General features: G+C 34.2%; 3 protein-coding genes across 3 annotated transcripts in view; all 3 read left to right on the forward strand.

Moving 5' to 3' along the window:
- Positions 1-2,027, forward strand: part of LOC137245728 (GTP-binding protein Di-Ras2) — a 121,284-nt gene extending 119,257 nt beyond the window's left edge. Inside the window, exons 5-6 of the mRNA XM_067776849.1 lie at positions 2-110; positions 313-2,027. Of these exons, the coding sequence (XP_067632950.1) occupies positions 2-110; positions 313-388 (185 nt within the window). The 3' untranslated portion in view covers positions 389-2,027. The remainder of the gene's footprint in view (position 1; positions 111-312) is intronic.
- Positions 2,028-7,862: 5,835 nt separating this feature from the next.
- Positions 7,863-11,887, forward strand: LOC137245732 (uncharacterized). The gene is made up of 2 exons (XM_067776853.1): positions 7,863-8,847; positions 8,954-11,887. Exon 2 carries the CDS (start codon positions 9,141-9,143, stop codon positions 11,649-11,651), a length of 2,511 nt encoding a protein of 836 aa, XP_067632954.1. The 5' UTR covers positions 7,863-8,847; positions 8,954-9,140; the 3' UTR covers positions 11,652-11,887.
- A 7,207-nt stretch (positions 11,888-19,094) lies between these two features.
- On the forward strand, positions 19,095-19,948 carry Sgt1 (suppressor-of-G2-allele-of-skp1). The gene has a single exon (XM_067778335.1). It carries the CDS (start codon positions 19,232-19,234, stop codon positions 19,775-19,777), a length of 546 nt encoding a protein of 181 aa, XP_067634436.1. The 5' UTR covers positions 19,095-19,231; the 3' UTR covers positions 19,778-19,948.
- Positions 19,949-27,034: the final 7,086 nt, after the last annotated feature.

Genomic DNA, 27,034 nt, shown 5'->3' on the forward strand with positions numbered 1-27,034 from the left:
GATAAGAACCGCAACGCCAGTCTATCCATTTCAAGTGATAAAAAGTCCAGTTTGGTTGATGCCGTCGATCCAGCTGGTAGCAGCGACGCCAAATTAAAGCCCAGATCTAGGTTAGTTTTTGCATGATGAGCTATTATTTATTTATTTTAAGCATAGCAAGAATGTTGGGCGGCCATAACCGTTTAGACGGTTAAGCGCCAATTAAGTAAGTAAGTAAGTAAGCATAGCAAATTTATCAAGAAAAATAACAAGCACAAGTATTATATAATCAAAGTTAAGACATTTTACCTCCTTTTTTCTCTCAAATTATAGGTCACTCATACGCCGTGCATCACGCAAAACCAAACAGCAAATCAACAACGCGTCCGATGATTGTAATTTGCAATAAAGCGCTGAAGATACGAATTCCGTTAGGAAAATATAGAAAAAATGTAAAAACGTGAATGAAATTGTTAAAGCTGTTAAAAAATGTAATGAAAATTCGAGAGGACACATAGATATAATTAATACTCCTATATTCCTACTACAAAAGGCTGGGTACACTCACAAACATCAGAGTGCCGATATATTGCTGTTTAAATGTTTTGGTTTTTGTATTCAATAATCGAATCGTGGCTAAATTATATGGTTGGCTGATCTCATCAGCTGATTTTATTTTTTTATTTCACTGGTATAGGGATTGTCAAAAGGAGATGGAAAACGCAACAACCTAACCAACACATTGACAATTATTTACTGTCGTGGTGGTTAATTTAAAAAAAATAGTTCACATCACTTTAAGTTAATTTGTAGTAAATGCATTTAATTTAGCGCATTTTTTCCTACAACACACAACAATTGCAAAGTTTTATTTTTATCTCCATTCCATTCGCCTAACACAAACAATCAGATTTTGACAATCTGAACAAAGGTATGTTGTTGCTGTAGAGATGAGCCAACCATATAGTTGAACCATGCATCGAATGTACCTAAATTTAAATTTTTTCTTGTCACTCTTATAGCATATCTCAACATATGGCTTCAACTGATGAGATTTATTAAATCTCATATTTTAACCTGCTCTATCTCCACTATAGTTTTAGTGGGGCCACATGTACAGTTTCAACTTTTGTGAAGTTTTTCAGCCACAAAAAAATTTCCGTTTTCGAATGAAATACATTCATTTTCACATGTTTTACAAACCAAAAACATATCTGAATATTATGTTTTGATACATTTTTATTTTACTCACGTGTGGCGATAAAAATCTAAACTGGAAAACCTTAAAAAAAAACAGCTGTCATCCGTGAATTTGAAAACTGCTCCTAAATTAAAATAGTTTTCTATAAAAAAATTACATGACATATGAATTGTAGGTTGTCATACCTGAAATATTTGTAATGATTGAAGATTTAATGCATTTTGCATAAAACAAGTGTGATATCATTTCCGTCAACTATCTGACAGGATGTTCAAAATGGCTACTTTTTAGCGTTTTGGCAGCATGTTCAATATGGCCGCGCATAGGGCCGGCTATATTCAGCGGGTGATAGAAAGAGATACAGAATGAGACCACGATAATCAATTAAAAAGCAGGTAATCCATTCTATTTGTAATTTTGACGTCTATGCAGAAGTTATCACACTTGTCTTATCCACAATGATTTAATGAAGATTTAACTCAAATCTTCTGTGTTGCGAAATTTAATTTTGTATGGTAAAACTTGCAAGATTTAACGTTTAATCTTTTCGTATACCTAAATCTCGAATAAAGCTCTAATTGAGATATGTTATTATGCTGCTGGAATCACACAAATTTTGTGGGCTGTCTTGTTTTGATTTCGAATTCAAAACTCATTGCGAGCATTTTCTGTTAGCAATATAGGAGTATTACATACATATATGAGATGAAAAATGTTTGTATACATATATATACATATATATGTAGGTATGTATATATATGTATGTAATTACGTAAGCTGGTATATTCATTAGTATATTTGTATGCATTTAATTAAAGGTTAGGAGGGATAAAACGCTAAAAAACGTAAAAATTACAAATTTTGATATGAACGCTTAATTAAAACAACATAACAATTTTTTGTGGTATCGTTAGTTAACCATAATATGGCTTCGTTAAACAATTTTATATACGCACACATATGCATACAAACAATGTGCATAAGCAGACACGTCAATGGGAGGTTGTATGTATGTGTGGATATTAAAACATGTGTGTTTATTTACAAATATTATTTCAAGCCTAAACGGATAAGCGGGCGTCAGATTTTTCGATTTTTTCAGATAGAAATAGAAATAAAACAAGTTAATATATTACAGGGATGCACCTTAACGTTAAGCTAATCGTTTATCAAAAAATTTCCACCGTTTCCGTTGAAACACTTCGAAATATTATCGATAAAGAAATTATCAAGATAAATTGTATCTCGTTTTTAACCGAAACGAAAAGCTTTCGTTAACGTTAAAAACGTTAACGAAAACGTGATACTTTATGTTTGAATTGTGCTGGCAATGCTATAGCCATGGTGAAGCCGTAAGGTGGCAACAACGAGCGCACATACACACACAAACTCTATGTAATTTGTTTGTGTAATTCGTTGGTGGTAATGTCAAAAATACTCTGAGAAATGTTTGTACTGTCAAAATTCATGAGAAAAGTTGCAATCAGCTTGGATAATGCTTTCACCTTTAATGACTCCGCCATCAATCAGCTTTGCCAGCATAGTTTGAAATTAATAATCAACATAAACGATTTGATTTCGTTTTGATATGGCAGAAAACGAAACGAAATCATTTCGTTAATTTGACGATCTTAACGTTAATAAACGAAACGAAGTCATTTCGTTTCGTTTATTAACGTTGATTATCGTAACGAAATGATATCGTTTCGTTGGTTAAGCATGCCTGATATATTAAGTGAATTGTGAAATTTATAAGTAAACAAATCAAAAATGAAAATCACTTGATTAATAAATATTTTAGTTAAATGTCGAAATACGTGTAGCAAATCAAAATGAATACTAATATTTCTGCGTGAAGTCCAAACTACTGTTAATTGACATGATAAAACAATTTAAAATCTAAGCTTCTTTAAAAACATTTCAGCTTTTCGCAGTTTGTCCAATTTTGGATTTTTCTGGGGTTTCTTCCAGCACAAGTGCTGCAAATGTAGCCCAGTGACGGGGGGTACGTTAGTTTGTTCATTTAGAGTGGAAACTTTTAAGCTTGGAATCAAAAATTGGCCAGGCGTGGGCTCCTAGTTAAAGCGGCATAATATCTACCGCATCTTTAGTAGCATTAATATGTTTTTGGTAACGCTGGAGTGCTCGGTCAGCCTAAGTTTTCTGGTAACAGCAGGTTCCTGGCAGAATAATTCTTTCCCAACTCTCCCAGCTTAGATCCATTCACCAAACTCCCGCCCCTTTTTATATCTCCAATCCATTCTACCCTGAGTGGTGAGCCTAGCAAAAGGATCGGAAGCCTGCAAATAGTAGCCTGTTATAGCATGGATGATTTCGAAGAGTGCCAAAACGTTTGGCTGTCTGTGATTTACAAGATCCTGTAGACGGCGATAGAAATGTATAGTGCTGACTACCAGAACACAATTGTATAGTACAGAAACGGTATCACCACCATATCACATACGCCCCTTGGAGAGGGCCCCTCTATAGCATGGTAACCGAAGCCTTTATAGTTCTGGCCTTCACAAAAAGGTTCTATGACAGATTGCTTTCATATATAGTCGCTGTTCATGTAAAGCCTTTATTGGCTGGCCAACTACATGGCCCTGCCAGACAGGACCAGCGGATCTCTCCCAAAACAAAATCAACATTTATGCTCACTTGCATAACGGTAAGTTATCTTTTGAACTCAAAATTAACTTGACATGAGGGGTTAAACTCATACATTTTTGACAAATTTTTCAAAATTACTCTGCGTTAAAAATATAACTTGCTGTTCTGCAAGTTGCCCTAAGAGGGGTATAAAACAGGAATCATAACAGCACATCCATCATTCATGTCTACCAGGTTATCAGCAGAAGCCACCACTTATCTGTCCCTATCATCTGGGTGCTGAAATCAAGACGCAAAGCCGAAAGGAAAAAATTCTTCTGCACCGCATCTCTTCTCGCCTTTCTGACAGCCCTCTCTCTTTCCATGCATATCTTTCAGGTAAAAATACCAGGCTTCACCTTTTAGAGCTTCCGGTCCGAGGGTAGTTTACTCCTTTTGGCCTTACTTAAGAGCCTATTCTTTGAGTTTTCACTACACAGGAGTGATAAAAAGCCACTATTACCAGCGAGAGCGAACTTATCCAGTACGTCATCAACCGCTGTTTCTTATAACACGCTCTTACCGCAGGTGCTACTGTTCGGACAGATTAAGGACTAATCCCTCTTTTCTAATTCCCATTTAAAATAAAACTGCCTTAGCATGCTATAAACACTATATTCATTATTTAATTTTATTTTTATTCTAAAGCTCTCCAGCGCAGCTTGATACATATATATATGCACTAGGGCGGGTCAAATTGTATGGGGAAAAAACTTCAGGTGCACATCCAGTTTCTGAATCTATGGGTCATGCTGAGTAATATTTTCCATGGGACCATAGGTCTGAAATGAATTTCGAGCCTCCCTAATTTTGTTAGAAAATATTTTTTTTTGTTAGAAATTTGTATTATTATTTACGTTAGAAAATATTTTGGGCTATTTAAAAATTGAATTTGCAATATGGGAAAGTAAAATATTCGTCAATTTTTGCTACAAATTCGTCGATTTTTCCCAAAAAGAAGCGATAAAATGCAAAAAATATTAGGAAAGCGCCCTATAGCGACGAATATTTTTCATTTCCATATTGCAAATTCAATTTTTAAATAGTCCAAAATATTTTCTAACAAAAATAATAATAAAAATTTCTAAAAAAAGAAATATTTTCTAACAAAATTAGGGAGGCTCGAAATTCATTTCAGACCCATGGTCCCATGGGCAATATTACTCAGTATAACCCATAGATTCAGAAACTGGATGTGCCTTTTCAACAATAAATTTGACCCACCCGAAAACATTGACTTTCCTACATTCCAAATATTCATGCAAATCTCACTTAAAAATTTCATGTTTTGCAAATATCTAAAATCATGACATAAATTATAAATTTGAATTGCATACTAAATATGCGTGATGTCAGAAATATATTTCACATCCATATTTCAAAATACAGTGCTTTTTAACTGTTTAGTGTTGGGTAATACTTAACAAATACAAATTTGCGTGGCCTGACAGCTTAGTTGGTTGGACTTTGAGTGTGCAAATGCGCGCAATTTCGTTTTGCCAAATTTTGTCTCACCAATTTTATTGGTTTTTCGCGCATAAGTAAAAAGCTCGCTTCATCAATTTATTTGATGTGAATAAAAATGCAAATTCACACAGATATTTACAAATTATCAAAATGTGCTTTTATATTTGGCCTCTCTGAATTATTTTCATGATAATTTCGCACTTCAAACTCGTAAATCAAAAGCTAGTTAGAATTTGCAATTGAGTTTAATTTGTTATTGATTGATGGAAAAGCATATAATTCATTGAAACAATTTGTTTACAAAAATATTACCGTTTAGTTAATTACGAATTTTATGAATTACATATTACAAGGTTATTACTGAAAAGATATAAATTGGATTAGATTTCTCGAATTTTTTCGGGATTCCCGAATTCAATTACGATAAGGATTTATATTTGATTCAATTGAATGTCGAGAAGCTCCCGAACTAATTGAGTATTTCGAGATTTCTCGAGTGTTAAAATTCTCACCTCTCCTCTTGTATGACGAAAAATTTTAAGCTCTAGGGTAAAACTGTTGAAACTCTAGGAAAAAACCTTCAAAGGAACTTAAGTTAAGGTATTTATTTTAACTAAAATTGATTCAAAAGTGAGATCGCTAATTAACAGTCTTTTTTTCTCAAATGAGGAGCGCACATCCAGCGGATTCATAACTGTCAAAACGATCATGGCCCAACTATATGGTTGTCTAATCTCATCAGCTGATTTTATTTTTCTCATTTCACTAGAGTAGGGATTGTCAAAAGGACATGGAAAACTCAAGATACAACCAACGCATTGACAATATTTGCTTACAACACATAAAAATTGCAAAGTTTTCATTCCATTCGATTCTCCTAACACCAACACGCAGATTTTGACAATCTAAACAAATGTATATTGTTGCTGTAGAGATGAGTCAACCATATAGTTGAGCCATGACCGTTTTGACAGTTATTAATCCGCTGGATGTGTGCTCCTCATTTGGTTTATAACCTATTTTAAGTTATTTTAGTTTTCCATTAAAATATTTCCCTGAAGAAGGCACCATGACATCGAAACGCGTATATTTTTATATTTATATTTTTGCATTATTTCTTCTGCATTAGAGTTCGGTGAAGGCTATTTTAAATTTTCATAGTAAAACTCGACAGCTAACCAATACATTTTTCGACGGTCTGTGTAATAAGGAACGTTTTGGTGAACGTTTTTTTCATAGGTGACATTACTTCTTCAGTATGATTTTTTTGTTTAAATTTTGAGCCATAACAAATATTTGCAAACCCTGAAACACAAACGTTGATTTGATTTTTTAACGACCATCCTAATATAGAAGTATGTACATACATTGATTTCGTATGTTTTCAGACGTTTTTATCATTATTCGCAAATGGAAAAACTATTTAAAACACACTTTTCAAAAGTCTGATTGTTAAAGTTATCAATCCTTGATTGTACTTTCAAGTGCAAAACATAAATACATATAATATATATGGAGCATTCCACAAATCGTACACATTACTCAACTAAAGACAAAACATACTGTCATAATGGATAAAGAAAGATAAAAGAAACTTGCTTTTTAAATATTTGTATACGACAGCAAAAATTCACCAGGGTCTTGGCTACAGTGAGTGAGTTGAAATTTCAGAAAAACAAATAATATTTCAAAAAAAATTACATTGTTAATTCATATTTTCAGAATAACACTTACCTAAAATGAGGAAAAACATTTCCTTAAAACTTTTTTTAATTTGAGGAAAATTTCAATATAATGAGTAAGAATTTAATTTTTTTGTATAAAACTTTTCATTAATTTGAGGAAAAGTTTTTATTAATTTTGGGGAACCGCTTCTATGGCGCAAAATCATGCCCATATTTTTCCGTTTTCAGGAATTTTTAAGATTTTTTATTTTAGGTGTAGCTCTATCAAGGTTTCAATTAATATTTGATTTTAGCGACCTTTATACGTTTAAATGTAAAGTTTTTATTTTGCCGGCTCTAGGTCAAAAGTAATAAATGCTCTACCACCACGAATATATGGTGCGCCAAAAGTACACAAAGATAATATACCTTTAAGACCAATTTGTTCAATGATTAATTCTCCGTCCTATAATTTGTGTAAATACTTGACCAACGTTTTAAAAAATCTGACTTCCGAATCAAAATTTAATGTAAAAAGTGCAATAGTGTTCAAAAATAAGATAAACAACTCCTGTATATGTGATGATGAACGTCTGGTGTCGTTTGATGTAGTGTCATTGTTTCCAAGTGTACCAACGGATTTAGCTATAGGGACTATAATGACAAAGTGGGAAGACATAAAACAATACACAGATATGCCAAAAAAGCTCTTTATGGAAATATTGACCTTTTGTATCACAGAGAATAGATATTTTAAGTATGAAGAAATTATTTATACGCAGTTAAGAGGGCTTCCAATGGGATCTCCGGCATCACCGATAGTAGCCGACATCATCATGGAAGAAATATTGAAGAAATTGACAAACACGAGACTACTTAGTAAGTACGTAGATAATGTGTTTGCAATAATAAGGGAGGACGAACTAGAGAAAACAATGAAAACCCTAAACACATATCATAAAGATATACAATTTACCATGGAGCTAGAGACTGAAAACAGATTACCCTTCTTGGATTGTCTCGTATGTAAGAGAGGTAACCAAATAAAAGTAGATTGGTACCAAAAGCCCACATCATCAGGACGGATAATGAGCTACAAATCCAAACATCCGAGAAGCATGATTATAAATACAGCCAAAAACTTTATTGGGAAGGTGTTGGACACGAGTGATGCAGTGTTCCACCCTGAAAACAAAAGAAAAATTGCAAATATACTAAAAATGAATGACTTCCCTCATGGAATTATACGGAGGATGATAAAAGCTTACAGTGAAATAAAAATACCCAAAAACGGAGAAAAAACAACTACAAAGTACAAATCGATGTTATATACACCAGGCTTCTCCGACAGATTAAAAGGTTCCGACATATATGACAAGGAAAACATCAAAATTGCACATAAACCAGCCTATACGACGAATATTTTCTACAACAACATGAAAAGTAAAGTAGCATTATTAGACAAAAACAACATTGTATACAAAATTACATGCGCTGGAAATGAAAACGATAAATGTAACAAAGAGTATGTAGGTACAACTAAGAATAAATTGAAAACGAGGATATCAGGCCACCGATCTGATATAAAATGCAGAGCAGCTAGTAACACGCAAAAAACTGCACTTGCGGCCCACTGTGCAGAGAGCGGCCATCAACCAGATTTCGAAGCAGTGAGCATACTTCAAACAGAGCAAAATTACAAAAAACGCTTCACTTTAGAAATGCTCCACATAACAAACACACCAATAAACAAGAGACTTAACTATAAAATAGATACCGACGGCTGCTCACATATCTACAGACACTTGCTAGAATCGTGGAAAATTAGTTCAAAGCTACATGGCGAACCGAACGGACGCAGATTAGCAAAGTAAAAATTTAAATGTATGTATGTATATAAATATGAATGCCATTATATACATAGGATGGTTTATTTAGTTATTATTGTTAGTTATTACAATTTAAGCTGAATTGTTTATTATTGTTGTAGCCCCCTGATGAAGATCTCCGAAGGTGATCGAAATATATTGGGAAAATAAAAAAAACCAAATCGTTTTATTACTTTTGACCTAGAGCCGGCAAAATAAAAACTTTACATTTAAACGTATAAAGGTCGCTAAAATCAAATATTAATTGGAACTACGGAAGGCACGCCGTGAACAAAAGAAACCAACAAGATGGTTTATGCAAAATTAAAAAACACCTACAACAACAAGACAAAACAAGCTATCAACAAGTATAAATCAGAATCCATCCAGATGACAAAGTTGCAGTCCAACATAAGGTTTTTATTAAAATGTAGGGAAGCTAAAATTATACCTAAGTTTTTACAAAACACAACAAAACTAAATTACATATTTACCATTAACAATCACATACCTAAATATATAAGACACATATTGGACAAACACATAAGATTATTTCACAGTAAAATACTAAATACTTTAATTAAATTCAAACACGATATTTTAAAAGTGAAAACAAAAAAACTTACTTATACTAAGGCCACTTTAAACCAAAATATAAAAGAGGAAGATCTGAAAGCTTTTTTCGAGAGTGAACAACAACTCGCACTCACACGTGCCAGCATTTGCAAAAACACGCAACAAGCAAAGCTCGAAAAATTGAGAAGCGCACGAAACAACGAAGCACTCGAAAACAACAACAACAGACATTGGTTTGTAAACCAAACAAAAACAGATTTTCCACCTGATGTTGCGGCGCTTCTTGCAAAAGGTCCAAAGTTTGCTCTACCGGTTGCAAAAAACACTTTCCCTTTATTCAAATGTATAGCGGATGGAGAAGAGCTAATACAGAGCGTGAAAAATAAAGAGGATCAAGAGTCTGCGAGAACAAAACTATCGTTGCTGATAAAAGAAACAGTAACAAAACATAAAACGAACACAGCTGATATAGCCATTAACGATACAGTGGGGCGAACCCGAAAATTTCTAAACCAAAACAAAAATATAGTTATTTTAAATGCAGATAAGGGTAACGTGACTGTTGCAATGGAAAAAAGTGACTACATAGTAAAGATGAATAATATATTATCCGATCTGTCAACATATAGAATATTACGACAAGACCCAACGTTGCGTTTACAAACAAAAAACAATCAATTACTAGATAAATTAGAGAAACTAGGTATCATTACAAAAAGAGAAAGATCACAAATGACAACCCATACCGCTCTACCACTACGAATATATGGTGCGCCAAAAGTACACAAAGATAATATACCTTTAAGACCAATTTGTTCAATGATTAATTCTCCGTCCTATAATTTGTGTAAATACTTGACCAACGTTTTAAAAAATCTGACTTCCGAATCAAAATTTAATGTAAAAAGTGCAATAGAGTTCAAAAATAAGATAAACAACTCCTGTATATGTGATGATGAACGTCTGGTGTCGTTTGATGTAGTGTCATTGTTTCCAAGTGTACCAACGGATTTAGCTATAGGGACTATAATGACAAAGTGGGAAGACATAAAACAATACACAGATATGCCAAAAAAGCTCTTTATGGAAATATTGACCTTTTGTATCACAGAGAATAGATATTTTAAGTATGAAGAAATTATTTATACGCAGTTAAGAGGGCTTCCAATGGGATCTCCGGCATCACCGATAGTAGCCGACATCATCATGGAAGAAATATTGAAGAAATTGACAAACACGAGACTACTTAGTAAGTACGTAGATGATGTGTTTGCAATAATAAGGGAGGACGAACTAGAGAAAACAATGAAAACCCTAATCACATATCATAAAGATATACAATTTACCATGGAGCTAGAGACTGAAAACAGATTACCCTTCTTGGATTGTCTCGTATGTAAGAGAGGTAACCAAATAAAAGTAGATTGGTACCAAAAGCCCACATCATCAGGACGGATAATGAGCTACAAATCCAAACATCCGAGAAGCATGATTAAAAATACAGCCAAAAACTTTATTGGGAAGGTGTTGGACACGAGTGATGCAGTGTTCCACCCTGAAAACAAAAGAAAAATTGCAAATATACTAAAAATGAATGACTTCCCTCATGGAATTATACGGAGGATGATAAAAGCTTACAGTGAAATAAAAATACCCAAAAACGGAGAAAAAACAACTACAAAGTACAAATCGATGTTATATATACCAGGCTTCTCCGACAGATTAAAAGGTTCCGACATATATGACAAGGAAAACATCAAAATTGCACATAAACCAGGCTATACGACGAATATTTTCTACAACAACATGAAAAGTAAAGTAGCATTATTAGACAAAAACAACATTGTATACAAAATTACATGCGCTGGAAATGAAAACGATAAATGTAACAAAGAGTATGTAGGTACAACTAAGAATAAATTGAAAACGAGGATATCAGGCCACCGATCTGATATAAAATGCAGAGCAGCTAGTAACACGCAAAAACCTGCACTTGCGGCCCACTGTGCAGAGAGCGGCCATCAACCAGATTTCGAAGCAGTGAGCATACTTCAAACAGAGCAAAATTACAAAAAACGCTTCACTTTAGAAATGCTCCACATAACAAACACACCAATAAACAAGAGACTTAACTATAAAATAGATACCGACGGCTGCTCACATATCTACAGACACTTGCTAGAATCGTGGAAAATTAGTTCAAAGCTACATGGCGAACCGAACGGACGCAGATTAGCAAAGTAAAAATTTAAATGTATGTATGTATATAAATATGAATGCCATTATATACATAGGATGGTTTATTTAGTTATTATTGTTAGTTATTACAATTTAAGCTGAATTGTTTATTATTGTTGTAGCCCCCTGATGAAGATCTCCGAAGGTGATCGAAATATATTGGGAAAATAAAAAAAACCAAATCGTTTTATTACTTTTGACCTAGAGCCGGCAAAATAAAAACTTTACTATCAAGGTTTATTAAATTAACAATATAAATATAAGATTCCAAAATAAAAATTATAGGTTAAAAAGTAAATTGTTTGCACGGCACAGGCGCGTTTGTACCGAAAACGTACGAAATTCAGTTTTTAAATTTTGGTTTTCTGCCTTGGTTATCTTAAATAATGCAAATGAATGTAAAGTTTCTTTCAGTTTCTTAAAATACGTATGTCTGGACGTGAAATTTACATATTCCAGGTACAGTTGTACTATATTCATAGCAATAAACATTTTGAATTTGTATAGCTATTTAATATACAGGAATAAAAAAATGGTTTTTAAAGAAACTTAAGATGGTGGCTTATTTAATTTTTTTTTGTGATGTGATACATTAAAATTTTTTTTTAATTAATAAAGACAGCAATTCGGCTAAAATTTACCAATTTTCTGGGAGTGCTCGATATGCGTTTATACATCAAGTCTTTTTCTAGTAGCATTTTATTTCTTTCCCTACAACCTATACACACAAGTAAAGTTTCAGACGCAAATGTTTAGCAAATTTAAAGTCCCTGTTAGTATCAAACGGGTCAAGATGTATGAATATTGCTACCCATTTGCATTTGGGATTTAATCACATTAGAGTTCAAGTTGATAACTATACTTCTCAAGCGTTGTTTCTCAACAGTTGCCCAACTTGTTGCATTCTCAACGAAAAGGGCATTTTTTTATATGGCAAAAAATACTGTTTCTTAAGTTGAGAACACTATAGCTCTCTAATTGAACATAAATGTAAAATTCGAATAGGTCAACATTTTAATGAAAATAAATTAAAACCTGTATATTTGAGGAGCTCCAAATCAAAACGCAATAACAACAATAGAACAGTTTGGAGAAAATTTAAAGAACGTAATCCAAAAATGTAGGGTCTCAAAAGAAATCTAAACATGCTGGATAAAAATTTGATAACCATAAATTTCTCAAAATTTCTCTGAAGTTTCAGAATAATAATGTTGGAGATCAACTCGAGAACTATAAGCTTAACAAAATTTCCCAAGGTTGCTTAATGATTGGAGAATGAATTTGTTGGTCAACTTGAGAGCTTTAATGTGGGAGAATATCTAGAGATGAATGTTGGATATCAACTTGAGATGGCTGGGGAAATGTTTTTTCGCTGTTTGTTGGGTTTGGTTTCTATCGTTTTTTGTAATTGTCTAGCAATTTTAACTGGCATTTGAATAAAGAAATGCTCAACTTTTTAATTGTTTTCGTAAATTCATTGCTTGACACGTTGGATTAACAATAGTAAGTGTACCTCCCCTCATAATCTCAGTCCTTTATGTAAGAACTTAAAGTTGACTTGTGGTGTAAGAATCCAAATATTTAAAGAGTCAGTTATATGAAATTCTATTAATGCGAGCACCTGTCCGCAAAATGAGCAAAAGTTGCTCGTAATATGTAGATATCTCACTAGAAGCTAATATCTGTAAATAATAATTTTAGCGTGCATTGCTCGCGACTAAAATTTATTAATTTATTGGGCGAACGCAAATATTTTAAGTGTCATTAAAATTATAACAATGGCTTTTAATAAAATCAAATCGAACTTAAAAGCTTTCCGGCGCTGATAATGAGATTAATTATAAAAACAATAATAATAAATTGAACTAAGTAGTATTTATTGTTAACTATTTCACATTTTTATTGTATGAACACTTTTGAACTTTTTTGCACAAAATCAATTTAACACTCAAAATATCTTTACTATATATTCTTAGTACTAGAAATTTAAATCTTCTGTAATTATATATGTATGTGTGTATGTAAGTGTATATCTAGGTCTCATAAGAAATTTAAAAAAAAATGTTCCATTTGATATAAATAGGCATCATGAAATCAGAATTATATTTCTTGAAGATTGTGATGCATAAATTGTACTAATGCGCAAATTGAGCATATTTATGTATGTATGTGTTCGGTTAACACAATTAATGAGTGAATATGAAAATGGGTGGGCAATTGAATCAGGGATTATATGAAGATTATGACGTATAGAAATGGAGCTCCAATGAATAACATCACAAGAATTCTGCAAGGGTGAAAAAAGGGCAGCAGTGTTTGATTTCTAACTATGTTTATTAAACGTTCATTTTCAACTTGAGTACAAGTTTGGAAGCATCTGAGAAGAGCCTTTCGATTCCGCTCTGTAGAAAGAAAAAAACATTAAACAAAAAAATTTTAGATACCTTTTATTTGAGTGATCAAAAACTTTTGGTAGAGTATAAAAAAGATTCAATGTTGTTAAGCAGTCCTGTGATTGCATCTGCAAAGCAAATATATATATAGTAATTAATAAACACAGTTAAGTCATAATTCCGAAAAATTATGAAATTAAATTTTTCTTCTACTTATTCTAATTTAAGTATCTTTTCAATTAAGATAAAATATTTAATAACATTAATAATGGCAAAAACTTGTTCTTGAAGCATTGAGCTCATTTCCAACGTATTCAAATAAATAAGCTAATAAAACAACAACAAAATTTTTATTTTCATTCACTTCCGGAATGCTTTTAAATTTCATAATTCCATAGGAGGATTACAAAAAAGAGTAGGTTAGGTTGAACTTGCCGGTCAATAAAAACCGCAGACCAGACACAGAAAGAGTAATGATTAGTTCTTTATTCCAAAAAATGGAAAAAGGCTGCAGCACAAAATGTGATATTTTTAAACTCTCCTCATGCTTGAAAATTTCTAACTCCTTTTGATTTATTTTCGGGATTCGGAACATATTTCATTACAAGAGATTTATAGAATTTTTTCAATTCGGATTGTATTTCTGCTAAAAAGAAGCAATTTAAAATCGCCTTGGTGTAAGAAGTGTAATACATAAACTAGTTTATAAACAAATTTGTGTATAAATTATAATTAAAAAAAAGATAATTAACCACAACTAATGAAGATGTACTACCCCCTAAGATTAGCTGGTAAAATGCTAAGTAAGTTTGTACATCATGTGAGCAAATGTAAACTATGCAAAGTGAATTGTGATCAAAAACAACAGAGACAACACCTAATTTTATGCAGCAAATGATTAATTGATATACATATACATAGTTATTATTAGTTAAAAAGTATAATTCGGTACAGAAAATTATACGAAAAACATTCGAAAAAATAACGCAATATATATAATATATGTACATCTTTTTTTACATATTCGAAGAAAATAAAAAAAATAAAATAAAAACTAAATATTAAAATTGTTATTGTTAAATACGATCATTATTTAATATACTACAGATATAGTAAATCCAAAAAAAAAAAAAAAAAAAACAAATTATAATGAAGGCGAAATAATATTATTAAAAATAGATTCCAACCGAACGTTCAACTGCAGCTTCGGTTTTTTCTTTAATCGTTAGTATTTAATTTATTTGGTTGGCCCTCTGCACATCATTTTTAATGCAAGGCTGTTAAATCCTAGAAAAGTAGCATACCAAAAATTATAATTATGGGCAAAAACCGTACAATATTCTCAGAAACATTTAGGGTTTACCATTTAAACTCATTTAAAAAAGGTTTTTAGACTAAAAACTATTTTTTTTTTTTACAAATTCCGTCTTTGAAGACTTTTTATGGCTTGAGTAAAAAATGTGTAAAAAAAAATATTTACAATCACTTTATGTTTGCATTAACAGCGAATAAAAGTGAAAAGTTGTACTAAAATGAAGTGTTTTTAATTTAAGAGTTTCACATTAATATATTTGTTAGTTTCTTTAAATCGAAATTAGGCGATTTCTTTGACCGTTCCTTGAAACTAATAACGCCCGTTGTCTGCTTGGGAATTTTTCGGCAAGATATAACAGACTTTTGGTGTATTCTTTTCTACACGAAAATGTCGCCTTCACGCCAACCCTTCAAAATTTTGTATTCTGTTGTAAAATCAGCTTGGCCTCAATAGAGAGCATCATTATCTTTTCTCAAAAACCTACCCCTAAAAATGGCCAAAAATGCAACATTACTTGCCCTCGCTGCCATTGACGGTGCAGAAAACAGCCCTGTCAATTAGCTGATGAATCACACGAAGCTGAAGCGAATGCTATATATGTGCGTATGTGTCGCATCATGCTTCACTCAAAAGCAATTTGCGATCACAGTTGACAGAGAGCAACCACACGAACTGCAATTTTTTGTAAAAATGGTTACAATTTTTGTTCTTTTCAAGTCATGCAGGGTGGCACTGAACATTTTAATTAAGTGGCTACAATTTCACAGGGCGAAGTGAGAATCTTAAAAATGTTTGCCCCTGAGAGTGGCGACATTTTCGTGTAGAAATCACCATTTATTTTCCCTACACCCTGTTAAATTATTGTGAAAGGATGGCAAAGCTGCGACAAAGTCGCGTTCCTTTGAGTCATCGAGCTCTCATGATGGAAATATAGAAGGTGACGCATTGCGCATGTAAACATTAGTTCAGCTTTTTTTTATGGGCAATTATTACGTCATTTTCCTTTAGCTCTTGTTTTTTCTCTTTCTTTCATTCGCTTAAGTAGGCAACTGTGACGTAGATGCGCAGAACGAATCAATTTTGAACTCGTGAATGCACAATCTTCTGTGTGTGATTTGTGGGTCTAGATATATATCAAGATCACAGCGTTGTTATTGCATTTGCATGTTAAATTTTTTCGGTATCTGGATCACGCAACTAAAAACTGTCAAAATCAGTTGTGAACCAGGGAAGGCCGACCTTCTCTGCCCGAATTCAGTGACGTAAAGCAGGAAATAAAAACAAAAACGCTCAGCAGTCAGCTTTATTTTTTTATAAAAAAACTGATACCGGTCTTCAAGTGAAAAATTTTAATTGGTGCATTGACTGTCTGTTAAATTTGTCGACAAGATAAATAAAACATTAAAAGGTGATTTAACTTTGAACAGGCAGTCGAGAAAACGGCCCAAGTGTATGTTTGTTTTCGATCGACTGTTAAACGAAATCAGAGTCTTCGACTTCGACTAAAAAATTTTGTTTCGATCTGACTCAAATTTTAATTACCCTACATAATTACCACTGAATGAAGAAATATCATGATAATTTCCGGTTTCTAAGTGCGTGTTTAAATTCTAGTTAAAGTTGACTAGAGTGTTTAACCTTTTCACTTTGTTCCATAACATACAATTTTTCTGTTCAACTCAGCTTAAGCGGCCGAAGAGGCAGAAAACTAGAAAACTTTGACTGGAGTTTAAAGTCGCACTGAAAAACTGAGCCAAAGTATGTTAGTATGTACATATGGTTATATCAAAGAGGATAAATATATAATTATATTTATCGTGTTTGGTTATATACATAGAAACCTATTTAGAAGTGTATGTATGTAAATTAAAAACAGAAAACATATGTAAATTTGTTAATTGTGGTGAAGTAGTAGCAGAGGTATGGCGATTCATCAAATGTGCGCATTTTCATAGAGTCTATAATTTTGTATAGTTAATTTAAATATTTTAAATAATAAATTAATATCATAAACTATTTATTAACTAATTATGGATATATAATAAGTATTGAAATAGACGAAAACAATATTGAAAAAGCATACTAATACCGTTATTTAAATTGAATTTCGTTATCATTATATTGAAGTAGTTTCAATTAACGGAAAACAGTAATGCAATAAACCGAATTGACTAATAACTAACTAAAAATTGCCAACAGTGGAAAATGTTTATTAAATGTCCATTAATTAAAGCAAAATCACAAAAGAAAATGAATGCAAATGATGTTTTATTTTTAAATGCTAAGGTAAGTACTATGAGGCGTACTCATTGACGAAGTTAAGTAAGTACTTAAAATTAGTGGAAGCTTTATTGACATAATTATTTTATTTGTGCCAGGCGTGGGACCTGCCACACATTTTCAATAATGAAAACGCTAACGACTCAACGTTTTGTACTTGGAATGGCCGTTCCCTAAAGAAGATTGGTTCCGCTGCCGTCTAGTTGATATCCTCGTGAAGGCAAAAGCGGACATCTCCGCCAACCCCGGACCGTCAAAACGCACCGACGGAGGAGAGGGTTAATAATGCAAAAGACGCATCCTGGGCGTGCCTGGAAAGCATATGTGTGCGCTGCCCACATCATGATCTAAAAGTCGTTTTTGGCGATTTCAACGAAGGGCTGGGCAAAGAGTGTGTTTTTGGCCTTCACAACGAAATTGAACCGATGGAATTCAAACTGAATAACTCTACTTTTGACCGAAACAGTGTCCGGGGCTAAGCATAAACGGATCAATCAAGCTATTGTTTAAAGTCTGCGCACCATTCGGAATTCCAAAAGCGATTCGATTCCCTATCTCATCGCGTCCAAAGCATAACATGGCCTATCCAGCAGAGCCAATTTCCGTAGCTTGAATTATTTTCTTCAGCATCAAATTAAAGAATTTTCACGATAGGGGATTCGAACAGCTGGGATAGATCCTTTTCAGTAATCCAATGTTACTTGCAGTTTTAAAAAGGTTGGACCAAAGAGACGTGGCTGTTATAGGTGTTGGTTCTACATTGCAATTGAAAAGATGGTTGGTGTCTTGCGAGGACTCATAACATGCGAGACATACATTGCGTATTTCGTGGTTGATTCTGGATAAGTAAGAGTTTAACCTAGTATATTGTTCAAATCAAAGCTATACCAAAGTGACGTACTGTGCGCTTCATCGCTGGCCTCTTGCTATGGAGCCTGAGGCTGCATTCCCTAACTGTGAAAAACTGAAAAGTTATTCTGCAACAGCGCGTATGAGTTTGGAATGTAACAAAAAATGTCAAGAAAACTTTAGAAGTTTTTATCAGTAAGGTTTCTTGTTCACAGTTAATGAATTCAGCCCCTGGGAAGTGTTTCTTTCATAAACTTAGCAATCCCTGGGCATCTGTTTCCAGGTCGCCAACCTGTTTCCTATTATTTTAGAGATATTCCCCACTTCACATGCCTTCGTTAGGTTGGCTTGTACCCTCAGAGGGCCCCCGTGAGAACTGACTTCCAAGGTCAGACTTTGATGACAATTTGTGATCGGTCGCGGCTATTAGGTGGGGCGAAGCATTGCTACAACAACAACAACCTTGATAGTCGCTTTGCGTTCCGCATATAAGATGTTTTTGTCCAAGTAAAGGAACACAAAGAAGGTACTTTGGAGAGCTGCGACTAATGCAGGTTACGAAAAGAACGTATTCCATGACATACCTTCCGAATACTTCCTAATGCTAGAAAACAAAAACAGAATACAGCTGTCAAATTTTTATTGTAACTGGTGGAAAAAAATGATAGAAACTACTTTGCAATTGAACAAATTTTCGTACCTTGATATTTTTCCATTAATAAACTATTAACTGATTCACATGAAGCAAAATGTCTGTACGACGTGATTGGTATCAATCCGACACCAAAGTGGTGGTAACAGTCATGATTAAAGATGCAGAGACTAAGAGCTACAAAGTGGATATCGAGCCAGAACGTTTACATATGACAGCAGATGGCTATGAACTTGATGTACAGCTATACCGTCCGGTGGACGTTAGTAAATCATCGCACAAAGTGTATCCAACAAAAGTGGAAATAACGTTGGCCAAGCAAGTTGGCGAACGTTGGGAATCCTTGGAGAAAAAAGATTTGCCTCCACCAACTGCTGCACCCCCTCCAATTCACAAAAAAGACTGGGATAGTTTGGCAAAAGAAGTAGAAAAATCTGAGGAGGAGGACACAAAGGGCGAAGAGGCACTACAACGGCTTTTCAAGAAAATCTATGCTACGTCATCACCTGAAGTACAGAAAGCAATGAACAAATCGTTCTCTGAATCTGCTGGCACTGTATTAAGCACCAATTGGCAGGAAGTTTCAAAGGATAAAGTTGACGTTAAGCCACCAGAAGATGCTGAGTTTAAAAAGTGGGATTAGTTATACTGTACGAGAGACGACACTCACAACAAATGGAAGGGATAAACGGATGAGTACCATATGAACTTAACCTACTTATTTAGTTTGACTTCTTTTTATTGCTAAAATCTGCTGCATCGTATTTTATAATTTTATTCGTTTAATAAAATATCTCTTAGCAACAAAATAAAATGCATTAATAATTTCGATATCCCGTAAACAAAGGTGTATAGCATAGTGATGATCCCTTGGGTTTTTGGAATTCGCGTATGAGGTTGCCGGTTCGAGAGCATACTTTTTAAAATTTGGTTATCTCAACTTTTTTTTGAAGAACGCATCAATGCATAAATTTAATACGTTAACAAATAATAAAGAAATATGAAAAATAAGATAGGCATCGTCCTTCGCCATCATCACGCTCAGAATAATTAGCCATCGAATTTTTTACTGTCGTTTTTATCCCAAAAAATGGAAACTGACATGAGAGGTTTCCCTAATAAATCCTGGAAAACTACCAAGCTAAGAAGAAATATGTCGCCCGATATCTGCTCTGGCCGAAGTAGCGAAGACATGGAGAGCCGTTCTGCTCCATATTTTAGCGAAAGTATTGCACTACCCAGTCATCAGCATGCTTACGGAAATTGCCTAGCCACACCAGCGCGATAAATGCCATTAACGCTTACATAAATTGCGGGTTAACTCAAAAAACAAAAAAACACCATAGGACAGGGTATATTGTCGCCTTGTTATTTGACGCAAAGAACCATGGGACGAGGACATGTAGCAGTGATTCAAAAACAGCAACAACGATGACAAAGGGGGATCACCTCCCCAATTGAGGGTACCCTGTGGATGGACATCTGTTATTGTAGCAAAAAATACACTCCCCGAATGATTTGTGGATTGTAATCGCTGTTGATGGTCCTCAGCCTGATATGGACCCGGTACGTTCCGGTAACAAGCACCATTAAGGTACAAGCCCCGCCATCTCGGAACGGCCACTTGACTCAGCCTACGTAGCCACCCCATGTGGTGTTACCGTGCAAATATCTCTTCTCATTTTGATCCGACCCCACTCAGCTGCGACAGTTCTATTTCAAAAAATTTGTTAATGAATTTAACAAAGCCCTATTGACTCCTAGGCCAACCAGGGCTTTTACAGTGGCTCCAGACAAGGTAGGATGTAGATATGTAAAAGCGACCAAAATAAGCTCTTTTTGGCCCACAGATTTTTCTACTTTTTTTTTCCTCTAAAATCGGAAGAGCCGTTTTCGTTGGGCAGTCTTGACCATAGGGATACCTCCGAGCAATTCTGTCTTTTATGTACAGATCGGTCAGCCTGTTGTTGTTGCTTTAGCGATAAGAACACTCCCCTAAGGCCTTGGGGGAGTATTATCGATGTTGACGGTAACAAGCACCATTGAGGTACCAGCCCGACCATCTCGAGAACGACCTAGTATGACCACATGACACCTTCTAGGCCATTCCATCCTCGCACCTTCTATATCCATAAGAAACTTGGGGTCACCAGAACCTCGGCTGTTAAAGAAACAAGATTTGCGACGGGTGAGGTTGACAATTGGGTTGGAGAAGTTATAAATTGCGCTACATAACCCCTTGAGTCAATTTGGTATTTTAATCCCCTCTGATCAGTCAGGCCATCGATCGATTTCAAGAGAAAACCGGGAGAACTCCTTGGTCCGAAAACCTTGGTTAATAAGGCTGGCTTTGACCATATTCTAAGCCTGCGGTATACAGCACTCTTGGAAACCGGCGCTCTATCCACCACCTAAACCCGTGTCTTTATACATTGTATTTTGTATTTGTATTTATTAGGCAATTCATCCCAGCACAACAATTTGGCCAAAATTATTGTATAGTGCTAGTCGGTAAGAGGCATAAAATAGGAACACTTTAAACTTGAAACTTAAAGCTAATGATTATGGCTAAGAAAAGGTTACAATAAATAATATATTTAATAAATAATAAAGAAATAAACGAATGATAGAGTACAGTTGCTTAGAAGAAATCAGTATTTTAATTGTCTAGGCTATTATATAAACTTGTTAATTCTTTATTAAAGAGCAGTGCATTGCTTATACGCCTAAGTCTAGAAGGGAGCGAGTTCCAAAGACGTATGGAAGTAATGAAGAACTAGCGATCAGATATTAGCATACGATGTCTGAAGTTGGTAAGGAGAACAGATCTAGATGACTGGAGAAAATTTAGCCTCCGATACAGATAGTCAGGTTCCTTCATATATATTAATTTATGTAGCGTAGTGAGCGTATCTAGCAATGTTGTTATAAACAACATTAAGTTTCCTATTACATACATATTGGGTGAGCATAAACATACACAATGCATAAAGGATGCAGTAAACAAGTGCATTAACTGCATACGAGCAAACAAGGAGCTGAATCTAGGACTTGACGAAAACCATGATACTCTGGATAGAACTTGTCCCGTATACCAACAAAAACTAGATGCAAGGAAAAGGAAAGTTGTTTATTAGCAACCAAAGAAAATCCTTACAGCAGCGCAAAAGTCAAAATATTATTTAAATCGAGATAGCAATATATACAACTTGGAATGCATTTATCTTAATATTAGTAGTATCATAGCTAATAAAATCGAGCTGGAACGTCTTATTGAAATAAGAAGACCAAGTATTGTGTTATGTACGGAAACGTGTACAACAGAACATATCTTGGATTCTGAATTTAGTATTCCGACATACAAATGCATTCGTTGCGACTCTCAAAGTAGGCACACTGGCGGTGTTGTCATGTATGTGAATGAAAATATACAATTTAGCATAGTTTGTAATAAAGCTATCAACATGAATGTGTGGTGCATTATTGTAAAAATAAACAAATGCGCGTTAAAATGGAAAATCGGTGTACTATATCACTCACCAAGTAGCAGTGACTCCACCTTTATTACTTATCTAAATGAAATCATCACTGAACATCTCAAGGAGGCGGATAATAATTTAATAATTGGAGATTTTAATATCAATGTAAATGTATCGTCAACATACTCAAACCAGCTAACAAGTTTATTTGCACAAATGGCAATGATACAAAGGATAAACTTCGACACAAGGATAACAGAGTACTCGTCTACAAGAATTGATTTGCTATTCAGTAACAATGATAAAGTTAAAGCAGTAAATATAGGTGAACATCGCATTTCTGACCATGAGACAATCCACTTCGAAGTGCCAACAACAAAGCTTTGTAAAATGAGAAGGTATGCTACTGTTACATGTTGGGAGTACTATAGTGCTGAAAATCTTTTAACTTTGCTGCGAACATGCGATTTCAGCTTTATGTCAATTTCCGGAGTAGAAACTAAAACTAAAGCCCTAAACGAAGTTGTAAATGTGGCTATGCAAGCACTGACTTATATAAAGAGGACCCAAATACAGATAAGAAATAAGTGGTACGACCGAGAATTAACAAACCTGCATAAAAGAAAAATAGAATCTTATAAAACTGCTCGAAATACTGGATTTTGGGACGAATATAACGTCATTAAGAAAATATATAAAAGAACCATAATTTATAAAAAAAAGAAATACATGGAAGATAGAGTAAATCATAACAATGGCGATATGAAACGTATGTGGAAGTGTCTAAAAGACCTCGTCGAGCTTAATGATGTTAAAAAACATATCACTAAAATTGTAATTAACGGTGAATGCCTGGAAAATGAATATGATATAGCTAATGCCCTAAATAACTTTTTTATACAAAGTATTGTTGAAATTAATGATAGCATCGAAGAAATTGTAAATGGGGATGAAATAAGCGCAAATCATAGTAATCCATTTGAAACATTTAAATTTACTGACATTGTAGTGGACGATATTATTATTATCACAAAATCACTTAAAAACAAATATGGCGGCGACAAGCTTTTATCGGAGGGTGTCGTTAAAGATGCCATGACATATACTGCTAATTTCTACAAAGACATAATTAACGAATCCTTAAACAGCGGTATTGTACCTAGTTACTGGAAAATTTCAACAATAATACCTGTTGAAAAAGTAAAAAATACAATGAAACCTGAGGAACTACGTCCAATTAACACGTTACCTACAGATGAAAAAATTATGGAGACAGTGGTGAAGGATCAACTTGTGGCATACTTAGAGAAGCACAATGTGATTATCCCAGAACAATCGGGATTCAGGAAGAGCCATTCTTGTGAAACAGCGTTGAATATGGTAATTGCAGATTGGAAAGAAGACATGGCGGACAAAAAATTTACGGTGTCTGTCTTCTTGGATTTAAAACGGGCTTTTGAAACTGTCGATAGATCTGAGCTATTGGACGTTATGTTTAAAATTGGTATAAGAGGAAAGGCTTTGGAATGGTTCCGGAGTTATTTGGGTGACAGAAAACAGAGAACGATAATTGGAAAGGAGGTTTCATCAGTGGTGGATGTTAACATTGGTTTACCACAAGGCTCGGTCTTGGCGCCAACATTGTTTACATTGTATATCAATGATATCAAAAGATGCTTAAAATATTGTAAAATACGACTATTTGCGGATGATGCATTGCTTATCATAAGTGAAAAATATGCAGAATGTGCCATGCTGAAAGTACAAGAAGACCTGGACTCGCTATACAAATGGTTATGCCTTAGAAAACTGAAATTAAATGTCGAAAAAACTAAGTTCATGATATTTTGTAAAAACACCAATATCATAAGTAACAATAGTTTAAATAATATTACGCTGAAGGTAAAAAACATGGAAATCCAAAGAGTAGACAAAATTAAGTATTTAGGAGTTTTGATTGATGATAATCTAAATTTTGGAGAGCATGTAACTTATCTGGAAAGGAAAATTGCACAGAAAATAGGCTTCATGTATAGAACATGTAAACATATCAGTCAAAGTCATAAAATATTGGTATATCGTTCAATTATTGAACCACACTTTATTTATTGTCCTACTATTCTGCTATTAAGTAATGATATATATATTAAGAAACTTCAAATACAGCAAAACAAGGCAATGCGATTTATTTTAAAATGTCCTCCAAGAACGCCAAAAATTGTAATGCTCAATAGATTAAACTGGCTTAGTATTAAACAGTCAGTTAGTTATTTCACATTGAAATTTATACACCAACTTAGGTTAGGAATGTTACCGAATTACCTGAGTAGTAAAATACATTATAATCATGAAATCCACAATTATGGAACAAGAAATTGCAATAATATAAGACTGCCTAGAATAAGAACTGAGTTCGCCAAAAGGTCTCTTGAATATTTAGGGTATAAAATGTATAATGAGTTACCTTCTGATTTGAAAGACTGTGAAAATATTAGTAAGTTCAAAGAAAAATTGTTTTTATATTGTACGTCACTAAATGTGACATGAGTAGTTATGTTTAATTTCTTATTTTAACCTAAACTAGGTCTTAAAGACCGTAATAATAAATAAATAAATAAATAATAAATAGTCACAATTAGAGTAAACCTCACAACCATAAAGGAGCGTAGGTATTAAGTACGCTTTTGCTATTAGTAGACGAATATGTAACGGAGTAAAAAATTGTGTAAGCCAGAGTGTACGAAGCATCCCATACACTTTTCCCACTGTGCGGAAGATGTGATCTTTCCATGTGAAGGTTTTGTCAAAAACTACACCTAGATTTTTTGCCGTGTCAACGTATTCTATAATAGTGTTGTCTAAAATTAAATTTTCCATTCCACTTTTATCTAGTGACCTTCTATGAATGACTATACATTTCTACTTCTTAGGGTTAAGACATAAGCCGTTTATAGAATCCCGCGTACCAATTTGACACAAATCGCAATTGAAGTTATTAATACATGAACTGGTACGATCACTAGGACAGCACATATACAATTGTACGTCGTCAGCATAAATGTGAATATTACAATACTTGAGAACACCAGGCAAATCGTTTATATACAAAACAAATAACAGGGGACCAAGGATTGAGCCTTGTGGGACGACTCTTATAACACTGACGAAGTCAGACTTTCTGCTACCAACACTTACTGCCTGGGTTCGGTCGGCCAAATACGATCTGATTAGGGCTGTTGCACAGTTGGAGAAATTAAATAGGTTGTCCAGCTTCTTGAAGAGAACGGTGTGGTCGACCGAGTCAAACGCTTTTGAATGGTCGAGAAGAGTCAGGAAAGCAATAAAATTTTTGTCAACTTGTTCTCGAATATCCTCTATCACCGATAGGAGCGCCGTTCTACAGCTTCGATTTGACCTGAATCCAGACTGGGAATCTGTGAAAAGGTTATTATCCTGCACATAAGTATTTATCTGACATTGCAAAATTTGTTCCACGACCTTGGAAAGGAAAGGCAGAATAGCTATAGGTCTATACTCCTTGTTTTGCTTGGGAATTGGGATTGCCTTAGCAACTTTCCAACATTTGGGAAATACACGGGACGTCAGCACAGAGTTAACCAAGTAGGTTAGGTGAGGAAGGATTTTATGAAGATTTATTTTTAAAAATTCCGGACATATACCATCGAACCCCATAACATTAGACTTTACTGAAAGAATGGCTTGAACGACATCACAATAATCGACACTAGCAAATTCAAGAGGACCAAAATCAACATTAGCGCGAATACAATAATTGTCAGCACATATATTGTCAGTTGAGATTTGCAGATTTACAAAATTTATATTTATCTCGTTAATGTCTACATCAGGGAGGACAGAAATATCGCATTTGGATTTTCCGATACCAATATTTTTAATCGACTTCCAGGTTTCCTTCGAACTCAAAGCAGCACTTCCAGGGATTTGTATCTTTTCCATCGTGAGTAAGCAAGGTGAAATAAGTGGTTTAGATTGGCACTAAACCAAGGGGTATTATTGTGTGTAGTAGCTTTGAGTTTCACTGGCACATGGTTGTCAAAAACCCTAATAATATGGTTCTGTAGGAATGATGCCTGATCATCGACCGATGTCAGCGTACGAATCAAGCTCCATTCGACCAACTCCACCGCTGCATTAAGGGAACTATAATCTATGCTTCTAAAATCACGATACGTAAAGGAACATTGGATGTGTGACGTTTGAAAGTTGTAACTAAGAAATATCAGATCGTGTTTTGAAAAGCAAGATGCTGACATTTGATCGTAGTGGAGCAATTTCAGGGGATCATTCACAAAAAATAAATCCAGCAAAGAAGAATTTGAGTCAGTAAAGTGTGTAGGTGAAGTTAAATTGGTGGGAAAAAGTCCAAGAGACTCCATACT

Source organism: Eurosta solidaginis, chromosome 3 (genome assembly GCF_040869045.1).
Source record: "Eurosta solidaginis isolate ZX-2024a chromosome 3, ASM4086904v1, whole genome shotgun sequence".
Taxonomy (NCBI): Eukaryota; Metazoa; Arthropoda; class Insecta; order Diptera; family Tephritidae; genus Eurosta; species Eurosta solidaginis.

Bases quoted from the DNA above. Each gene is read 5' to 3' on its own strand.
- LOC137245732 (XM_067776853.1), top strand. From the start codon at position 9,141: ATGGTTTATGCAAAATTAAAAAACACCTACAACAACAAGACAAAACAA.
- Sgt1 (XM_067778335.1), top strand. From the start codon at position 19,232: ATGTCTGTACGACGTGATTGGTATCAATCCGACACCAAAGTGGTGGTA.